This window comes from Lactuca sativa, chromosome 5 (genome assembly GCF_002870075.4).
Source record: "Lactuca sativa cultivar Salinas chromosome 5, Lsat_Salinas_v11, whole genome shotgun sequence".
Taxonomy (NCBI): domain Eukaryota; kingdom Viridiplantae; phylum Streptophyta; class Magnoliopsida; order Asterales; family Asteraceae; genus Lactuca; species Lactuca sativa.
The window spans coordinates 78,432,246-78,442,598 of record NC_056627.2 but is presented as its reverse complement, the minus strand read 5'-3'; the positions used below and the strand labels follow the sequence as shown (position 1 = coordinate 78,442,598).

Genomic DNA, 10,353 nt, shown 5'->3' with positions numbered 1-10,353 from the left:
AAATGTCATTTAGACCGTAAACTCCCAAGGAGTTTACCCTTGGACCCCAAACACCCTAGTTTTGCCCTACTAACACTTGGATGCAATCCTTGTGATCTTTAACACTTGAAACAAAGTGTTTTCATGTTCTAGAGTGTCCCAACTCGTTTTATTAGTTATAATAAGGCTAATTAGTTATATATATGTTCATTATATGATAACTAGGCTCGTGCGTGTGTACAAGTCTTCTATTGTCACCTAGCACCGTAACCGACACTTCAATCCAATCCACTCACCACAAGTGAGTTTATACCCCTTTAATTAACCTTTGAAATACTTTTAAATGTTTTAAATGCTTTTATGGGGGGGGGGGGGGGGAATACAAGTTGAATACTTATAGTTATTACATCAATCACATGTGATTAATAACTATAAAACCAATGATTTTATTACTGTTCAAACTGTTTATCAAACTGTTTTACTTCAAACTGCTTTGCAAACTCTTTTACTTATCAAATACTTTTATTTAAACTTTATTATACTTCTTATAAATTGCATGCCCATATATGTATAGATATATAAGCAATGTTTAAAAGGCTTAGGAAGGCCGTCCGCCCTATTTCCTTTTCCTCGATTTGGATGTGGTTTGGTGGGATGTCGGGTAGCCGTCCAAGGGTCATTTCAATATTAATTATATATCATATGTGCATATATAGACATAAAAGTACTTCCATATTCATACGTATCAGTTACATCATTAGTAAGTTACCATCGGGGTAACACAGGATTACACTTATACTATTGCTAGATCAATGAGTAAGTTCATTCATGAGTCAGTACTTAGTACTATGAGAACATATACATTACATTACTATGAGAACGTATACATTACATTACTATGAGAGCATATACAACTATACTAGAAGAAGAACATATACAACTATACTAGAGAAAGAACATATACAACTATACTAGAAAGAGAACATATACAACGACACTAGAACAAGTAACAATAGATTACATATACATATATACATTGACAAAATTGTGATCCACTGTATCGGAGCATGCCTTAAATGTCATGGCCCGAGTTGTAGCCAGAGTCTCTTGGAGGGAGAGCATGAGTTTGCGTATATATCTATACTGGATTGACTATCCTACACCTTGCTGCTAGCTACAGCCGGACCTGCAGGTCTGCGGGTGCCAAACGTCATTTCTTTTTACGACCATCTGTATGTCGTTACCAATCAATAGTATGGTGCAATTAATCACATAATACCTTAATATAAATCCGGTTTAAGGTAGTTATGTCACACCCCAAAACCAAGAACGGCGGAAACGTTCTGGGGCGGAGGACGTCATGTACAGTATCACAACACAGTAAATGTAAATAAGCAAACAACATCATCCATTGCATTAAATATATAATTTTAATACAAGTGTGTTCTGTACAGTTTTAGACACCAAAAATATAATGTAAATCAAAATAATATGATGAGTCTTGAAGGCGCTCCATCTTCTCAAAAGCTGGCATCGGTACCTGTCTACTGATGACCTGAGAATACAAGTTATTTTGAAAGAGTTTATCAGCATTAAGCTGGTGAGTTCATAAGTATTTTAGTGTCGATGTTTGTTATCAAAACGTTTGAACGTGTCTCAAGTATAAGTTTGTAAAATGTATGTAAGTGTTTGTAAAAGTTTGAATCTCTCAGAAAATCCTATATTTTCTATTAAAGTAGCCTTCTACCAAGGCTTTACTGTTTTGTATGCTCGTTTGTTGTAAAAGTGTGTAATTTCCCAAGTGTAACTATCATTTAACAAATATAGTTTGTACATTAATGTTTAAGTGAGGTTATCACTAAAAATATGTAATGGGTAAATCATTGTAGTACTTTAGTTTTGTATTATAGGAACTACTGTTGTACTAACTACCTTAAACCGGATTTATATTAAGGTATAATGTGATAATTGCACCATACTATCGACTGGTAACAACGACATATGAATGGTCGTAATAACGGAATGACGTTTGGCACCCGCAGACCTGCAGGTCCGACTGTAGCTAGCAGCAAGGTGTAGGATAGTCAATCCAGTATAGATCTATACGCAAACTCACGCTCTCCCTCCAAGAGAATTCTGGCTACAACTCGGGCCATGACATTTAAGGCATGCTCCGATACAGTGGATCACAATTGTTAACGTATTCTTGTATATGTAATGTAATGTTTCTCGTTCTAGTATAGTTGTATATGTTCTCCTCCTAGTATAGTTGTATATGTTTTAGTAGTAATGTAATGTATAGACTCATGAATGAACTGACTCATTGATCTAACAGTTGTAGTAGTATGATCCTGTGTTACCCCGATGGTAACTTACTAGTAATGTGTATAGTACGCATGAATATGGAAGTACTTTTATGTCTATATATGTATAATTGGTATATAACTAATATTGAAATGACCTTCGGATGGTCACCCGAAATCCCACCAGACCACATCCAAATCGAGAAAAAGGAAATAGGGCGGATGGCCTTCCTAAGCCCTTTAAACATTTCTTATATATCTATACATACATGGGCATGCAATTTATAAGAAGTATAACAAAGTTTAAACAATATTATTTGGTAAGTAAAAGAGTTTGTAAAACATTTCAAAGTAAAGCAGTTTGATACACAGTTTGAACAGTGATAAAATCATTGGTTTTCTAGTTATTAATCACATGTGATTAATGCAATCACATGTGATTGGTTTCAATAACTATAAGCATTGAACTTGTATTCCCCCCCCCCATAAAGTATTTAAAACATTTAAAATCATTTCAAAGGTTAATTAAAGGGGGTATGAACTCACATGTGGTGAGTGGTTTGGATTGTAGTGTCTGATACCGTGCTAGGTGGCAAACGGAGACTTGTTCACACGCACGGGCCTAGTTATCATATAATAAGCATATATATAACTAATTAGCCAAATAATAACCTAATGAAATAAGTTGGGACACTTAGGAACATGTAAACACTTTGTATAAGTGTTATAGGTCCTAATGGTTGCATCTAAGTTGCTACGGGACAAGGCTAAAGGGGTTTAATGTACCAAATGACCTTGTATATGAGTTTACCACCCAACAAACCCCACCTTTGGAGTTTACGGTCGTAAACCCTTGAGTTTACGGCCGTGAACTCTTGACTTGGTGGTTTTGGGTGTTTTGAAGTGTTAAATGAATTCTAGAATAAGCCTAGCATTGGTGGTTTAATCCTTTAGGTAGTTTAGGGCCTTAGAATGCTCCTTTGAGGAGTTTACGGCCTAAAGACCATATCCCCTAGATTTTACGGCCATAAACTCCTATGGGGTGGGTGTTTTAATTCTTTTAAGCCTCTTGCACACAAAGGATAAATCCTAGACTTTTGTTTAAGGCTAAAGGGGACTTTAGGCACACTTTGGTGCCTTTACTTGGAGTTTACGGCCCAAGAGTATTTCTTGGCCATAAACTCCCCTTTAGGGATGATTTTGATGTAATTTACTCCCCATTCAAGTTACAAGTATTAGAGGGTTATTGTCTAAAGCCTTAAGGGGTGTTTAGGGCACTTTAAGCCCTTGAAAAATGGTGTTTACGGTCCAAGAAACTCTTGGGCCGTAAACTCCAAAAGCTAAGTGTTCTTGATTGTGTTCTAGCCTTAAAAGATCATACATAATGTCCTTATCTAGTTACCTAACAAGGAAATGGGACTAGGTAGCTTTTAGGCTTCGTTTTGGAGTTTACTCCCCAAGAACGTTCTTGGGCGGTAAACTCCCGGATCTTACAATTTTGACAACTAAACTATGTTATTAAGCATATAACATGCATTAAAACACATCTAGGAAAGTAGACTCACGATTTGGGATGAAAACCCGAAGATCCGTGAGAGAGAAATTGGCTTTTCTCTAGTTGGAAATGTGAATAATGAAATATTTAGTTCAGAAATCTATTTATAGTCCTGAAATATTTTGGCAGAAAATATTTTATTCTGGAATTGGACTCTAACATGATGAAGTGTTGAAATGCTCAAGTTTCACAAACTCATGAGCATCCACTCTCCTGATATCTCCTTAATTGTAAACCCTAATGTACACAAACTTATTCGGAAAAGTCTGAAGTTCATTGAAACTGGACTAGCTTCTATTGAATAGTCAAGGTTCGTACAAAATGGAAATTTCGGATTGTCACAAGTTAGTACAGTAGTAGTTCCTATATTACAACACTACAGTACTACAGTAGTTTATCCTTTATATACATTTTGTGATCATTTCACTTAAACAAAAATGTACAAACTATATTTTGATAATGATAATTACACTTGGGAAAATTACACACTTTTACGATAAACGAACGTACAAAACAGTGAAGCCTTGGTAGAAGGCTACTTTAATTAGAAAATATAGGTTTTTCTGAGAGATTCAAACTTTTACAAACACGTACAAACATTCACATACTTTTATTACCAATGTTTACAAGCTATTGTTTAAAACGATGTTCAAACATTTTGATACAAACAACGACACTAAAATACTTATGAACTCACCAGCTTAATGCTGATAAACTCTTTCAAAATAACTTGTATTCTCAGGTCATCAGTGGACAGGTACCGAAGCCAGCTTTTGAGAAGATGGAGCGCATCCAAGACTCATCTTATTATTTTGATTCACATTATTTTTGGTGTCTATAACTATACAGACACGCTTGTATTAAAATTATATATTTAATGCAATGGATGATGTTGTTTGCTTGTTTACTTTTACTATGTTGTGATACTTTACATGACGTCCTCCGCCCCAGAACGTTTCCGCCGTTCTTGGTTTTGAGGTGTGACAATTTCCAATTTTGGTTTGTGGCATTGGGATGTGTGGTATGTAATCCGTTATACTAAATTTTTGGTTATTTGAAGTTGTTAACTAGCTACTATTCTTATCTTTTATTACAGCTTCGTACGTTTCTCACGTCTAGGGATGAGCAATTTGTCCCAAATCCCGATCCCGTATCGATACCGTATTGGAACCGGTACCGAACCGTACCGAATTTAAAAATATGGAATGGTATTTGGTACTCCAAATATATGAAATTCGGGAATCGGTACCACCGATACCGGTACTAGTACCTAAATCGGTACCATTCCTAGTACCGGTACTCGTGATGTTAATTCGGTTCGATACTCGAGATTGACTTCCGATCAAATTCGATATTCAGGAAATCGGGAACGGGACGGGTCGGTACCGGTTCCGTCCCACGCTCATGCCTACTCACGTCTATGATACCAATCATATTCGTTTGTCACGTACCTCTAATTGGGACTTACATAGCATTCATGTACATTGCGGTTGCTTTAGATGGAAATCATGAAACCCTACTTATAGTAGTTGCTTTGGGAACCATAAACTGTGATGAGTCATGGGTATGGTTCATGAGAAGGTTGAAAGAATGTTTAGGTGACAATATGGAAGTTGGTTTCATAAGCCATATGTCTGACTCTATAGACTTCGCAGTACAGAGAGTATATCCTGATTCACATCATGGTTATTGTTGTAAAAATATAGCTGAGAAAATATGGGCTTCCACCGGAAACAATATAGTTGTGGAGCAGTTGTTCTGGAAGACATGCAAAAGGTATAATGTGTTTGATTTTTATGGGAGTTTGAACACCTTACAAAATGAGGTGAATGAGAATGATCTTCACTGGCTTGACAATATTGCCATTGCAAAATGGGTACGGGCATTTTTCCCTAAAGTACGTTTCAATGTGAAATTCATTGGCATTCCCGATGTCGTCAATTGGATAATGACAAACAAGCATGAGTTACCAATAACAACAATCATTCAAATGGTCCATGACTTCATGCAAGGAGTGTATGGTCAACGTGCTGCATTCGGAAGTAATAATGATATGTTTTAATATAAATTATTGCATCATAATTTTATTTGGTGATTCAGTTAATTTCAAATGGGAATTTTATGGTCTTCTGACCCCTTATGCACCTAAGGTGCTTCAAAAAGGATTTATCAACTCCGATGGTTGTAGGGTTAGGCATATTGTTGGCGACATATATGAAGTGAGTAAGTATTTAACCACCGAATCCGTGCAATTAGATCGTGACATTTGTACTTGCGGGAAATGGCAAAAGTGTAGCATACCTTGTCATCACGCTATAACATCACTACAAAGGTTTGAAATTGAAGAAATCCAACTTATGGTAAATTATAAGTTAACTACTGCGGTGTATCAAAATGCTTATCAAACTGAGATGGTGAATCCTATTCCAAACCTTATGCATTGGAAAATATCAGTTAAAAGTGTTGTTGTCTTACCTCCATGACAATTTACTTGAATTGTAATGCATGGATGACAACTAATATTAGTTTCTATTTACTTTTATGTTAACCTTAGTTTTGGTCCGTTGACGTTGTTATATTTTAATAAATACTGTGTACCTTTTAATTATTAATATTTACCTTTTAATAAAAAAATTTAATACATGGATCACAATTATTGGTTAAAGATAGCTCTACGGACGGACAAAAAACTCTAAGGAGTTGACGAGTGTATAAATAGTCATAGATGATCGTTGATTTTTTTATAAAGAGTTGCATTTTTTTTATTTATAATATGAGTTCATCTTCAAGTTTCTATATTTGCATTGAAGTTGGTGCATTGGAGGCCGTTTCTATATTTTTCAATACCGGAGTGAGTTGATACAATATTTAACCGGTATGACAATTTATACACTGGTCCGTAGATGTGTACACTGATCCGCTGATAACAGTTATGTGGATTCCCAAACAGTTCTGTGGACTGATATTAAACATAAGTTCATTATTTTTAACATTTTTTTGTCAAATTTTTACATAATAATCACATAATACCTTATGTGATTAAAAAAATTAATATTAAAAAACGAAAAAAAAAATTAAAAACCCAAGATCCGCAGAGATGATCCATTTCCTCAGAGGGCTTACTCGATCCGCAGAGGGTGCTCTGGAGATACTATGGTCAGATTCCGAAATCCTTATTTTCATGGTCTTTTTTTTTTTTTTTTTTTTTTTTTTTTTTTTTTTTTTGTCATTTACCGAATTTTCTCAAGTTTGAATGTGTATCCGACCCGTTGTTTTGAATCCGAACATTCCCATCCATAATATAAAGTAAAGGCCGTGAACTACGCGTTTTGATTCTTTTCAATTTTTGATCGACAAAATAAAGCAATAAGGAGTCATCGTCTCTCCTCTTTTCCCAAACGCAAACCCTAGAAAGAGGAAAAGAGAAAAGAGTCTCCTTTGTGGAGAGCCGAGAGAGCGAAGATGGTGTTCTACTTCAAAGCCCGACCAGAAGCCGGAGACTACACCATCTTCATGGGTCTTGACAAATTCGAGAACGAAGAACTCATCAAATACGGGTTTCCGGAAGATATATGGTATACACCCTCCCCCTCTCTATCTCTTTCATTAACTTCGTAATTCACATAATTTAAAACGTTAAGGAATCAGTATCTGTGGGTGAGGGTCTACGCTTATGTAAACTGGATGATTGTTCATTAATGTTCTTGATCCGATTGCTTCTATGTGTACTGAATTGTCCATTTTAATCGGTATGGATACGCATGTCGATCAAATTTACTATTTCTTTAGCTTTTGTGAAGGTAATAGTATTGTTGGAAAGGGATTGTGAAATTGTGCTCTTACATTACCCAAATTGCAATAAGTAGCAAGCTTCTTAGACTCATTTCTAATTTCTAATATGGTCGGGTTTGTAAATGATTACTAACACATCCTCAATCCACAACTCACAGAGGTGAATGTAGTCAGTAAAGTTTATTTCTTTGTTACATCACATAATTCAGTTTAATGAAGATGTTAATGTTTCTTTCTTTGTTAAAAAGTTAAAATTATTTTTTTTAGTAAATTGAATATCAAAAGATTTTAAGTCATATGAATGTCTTACAGTTTCTGATTGTTGTAATCTCTTTTATCTTACAATCTTCTTTTCTTTTATATTCTTTAGCACAACACAATAGAATCAAGATTTAATTTGCTAACATACCTACATCTTTTTGTTGTTCTTTTTGACTCAATGCAGAAAGAACGACTTAATAAAGGAAACTAGGGAAATGAGATTTTCCTTTAAGGCTTTAACTATACAAATTTCTTGGGTCTAATTCGGGCACAAAAACTAGAAATTTCTTTTTTTGGATTAATTATTTTCACCTTATATCTAGTTTATCATACAGGGTTTTTTCTACCTCAGGTTCCATGTGGACAAAATGTCTTCTGCCCATGTTTATCTAAGGATGCGTAAAGGTCAAACAATTGATGACATTTCTGAAGGACTTCTTGAAGATTGTGTTCAACTTGTCAAAGCAAATTCCATCCAAGGCAAGTCCAGTCTTATATAACAATCAAACATTTTTATTATTACCCATATTACCCTTTACTTTATCATAAATTTTATTTTCTTTACATATTTTTTTTGACAGGAAATAAAGTGAACAACATTGATGTTGTTTATACTCCTTGGCAAAACTTAAAGAAGACTCCATCCATGGATGTAGGTCAAGTTGGCTTCCATAACAATAAAGCTGTGAGTCACTTCATTTCTATTTTTATTTTTGATTAAAAAAAACACATCAAAGTTACTAAAAATAGAAAGTTTTTTTTGTGTGTGTGTGTTTAGGTGCGCACTGTGAGGGTGGAGAAGCGAATAAATGAGGTAGTTAATAGATTGAACAGGACAAAAGTGGAAAGAAAACCTGATCTGAAAGGTACTTAAAATAGCAACATACTTCCACTCTTTATTTCTAGTTTAGTTATTTTAACAGAAATTTTATCAAGATAATCAATTTTAAAAAAAATATGTTGGTTTTAGTAAAATGAATAGTAAAAGGTGTACTTAAGAATATTGTTATTTTCATTATAATTTAATCATTTATGTTGTCATGAGTTAATTTTCATGTTGTTTGTTTGTAGCTGAGCGTGAAGCAGTTAATGCTGCAGAAAGGGCAGAGAGGAAGCAGCAGCTGAGAGACAAAGTGAGTATATTAATAACATGTGGAATTATATTTTACATAAAAGCCCTTGAACTTTCACCGTTTTATCGATTTAGACGCTTAAATGATAAAGTGGTGAAAGTACAAGTGCTTTTCTTTGATATTTGTACAGAAAAGGAGAGAGGAGATGGAAAGGCTTGAAAAAGAGAGACAAGCGGAGGTGAGGAGCTACAAAAATCTAATGGTGGCTGACAAAATGACTTCCAATAAAGAGATTGCATCAACCCACAAGTCCTTACAAGAACTCGAAGAGGATTTCATGTAAAACATATCTTTCAAAAATACAACAACAACCAAACTGTTTTCTGACCATTTTGACCAATGGTTTTGGTTTTGGTTTTGGTTTTATTGATTGATGTAGACTTGTGGATTTCAAGTGTTATGATTATGATGATGATGCCCTGAGTCTCTTGGTTTTTGTGGATGTTTAATAAAAAGGTAAAATGGCCGGAATTCCACAATTCCAAGAGGGAGGGAAGCTTGGTTTGTATGAATTTGTTGTTTGCTACTTTTTTTTTTTTATGATATCATGATGATAAAGTTATCTTAAATTCTTGGTATGATGTTTGTGTATTTGCATTAAGTTATCTTGATATGCATGGTATGATTAGAATATCCTCATAGAAGTGATGTTCATGTTGTTTGAACTTGAGACTTCATTCAAATTGCTTTTGTTATGAAGGATGATGGTTTGAACAAGTTTTCTGAAGCTATTTTCGATGATAAAGATGAAAGGGGTATTTATGTCTTTACTTTGAACTGTGTGTGTATGTTGTTAGACTTCGGGACTTCACTTTATGAGATTGTTTTCAATGATAATGATGAAAGCGAGATTTACGTTTTACATGTTTGAACTTGGACTTGTTACAAAGGACAACGAAATAAATTAGTTTTTAGGGTTATTTTTAATGTTTAGGATGAAAAAAGGCATTTATGTTTTTACACTAGTATGTGATGCCTGAATGTGGCATTTAACTTAGATTGTGGTTGTTACAAAGGACAACGGACTAAACAAGTTTTCTAAGACTATTCTCATTGGCGGATTTCTTTCAAGTTGGTGTTAGACCATCACGTATATTCGTCATGATCCGGTTCGTGGTCTACATGGCCATAAAAGTGGTCCGTGCACGCCACCCCCGTATCTCATGGTCGGTCGTGCTAGTTGAGCCTCGTGCTCCAGGTAACGAACGCAAACGACGAATGGGAGAAGAGGAAGCAATTTAGCTAGTGAACGGTTACATTTTTTAAACATTTTTTTTAAATAACTTCTATTTTTACCAATAAATACCACATTTTTACATTCAATTTTTAC

At 34.7% G+C, this 10,353-nt stretch overlaps 2 protein-coding genes across 3 annotated transcripts; both read left to right on the top strand.

Moving 5' to 3' along the window:
* The first annotated feature begins 5,314 nt into the window (after positions 1-5,314).
* On the top strand, positions 5,315-6,320 carry LOC111885849 (uncharacterized). Its single transcript, XM_023882076.1, has 2 exons — positions 5,315-5,879; positions 5,938-6,320. Exons 1-2 carry the CDS (start codon positions 5,315-5,317, stop codon positions 6,318-6,320), a joined length of 948 nt encoding a protein of 315 aa, XP_023737844.1.
* An 846-nt stretch (positions 6,321-7,166) lies between these two features.
* On the top strand, positions 7,167-9,535 carry LOC111885860 (uncharacterized). Of its 2 annotated transcripts, none has more exons than XM_023882086.2 (6): positions 7,167-7,412; positions 8,243-8,370; positions 8,472-8,575; positions 8,669-8,756; positions 8,962-9,023; positions 9,154-9,535. In XM_023882086.2, exons 1-6 carry the CDS (start codon positions 7,300-7,302, stop codon positions 9,304-9,306), a joined length of 648 nt encoding a protein of 215 aa, XP_023737854.1. In that variant the 5' UTR covers positions 7,167-7,299; the 3' UTR covers positions 9,307-9,535. The 2 variants fall into 2 exon arrangements, with proteins under 2 accessions (XP_023737854.1, XP_052620154.1); XM_052764194.1 differs by having other exon boundaries at positions 7,275-7,412; positions 8,226-8,370.
* Positions 9,536-10,353: the final 818 nt, after the last annotated feature.

What these genes read in the sequence shown, in the direction of transcription:
- LOC111885849 (XM_023882076.1), top strand. Translation starts at nt 5,315, where the DNA reads ATGTACATTGCGGTTGCTTTAGATGGAAATCATGAAACCCTACTTATA. An exon ending in TCAACGTGCTGCATTCGGAA is followed by an intron (nt 5,880 to 5,937) that starts GTAATAATGATA and finishes TTGGTGATTCAG; the next exon opens with TTAATTTCAAATGGGAATTT.
- LOC111885860 (XM_023882086.2), top strand. Translation starts at nt 7,300, where the DNA reads ATGGTGTTCTACTTCAAAGCCCGACCAGAAGCCGGAGACTACACCATC. An exon ending in GGGTTTCCGGAAGATATATG is followed by an intron (nt 7,413 to 8,242) that starts GTATACACCCTC and finishes TTTCTACCTCAG; the next exon opens with GTTCCATGTGGACAAAATGT. An exon ending in GCTTCCATAACAATAAAGCT is followed by an intron (nt 8,576 to 8,668) that starts GTGAGTCACTTC and finishes GTGTGTGTTTAG; the next exon opens with GTGCGCACTGTGAGGGTGGA.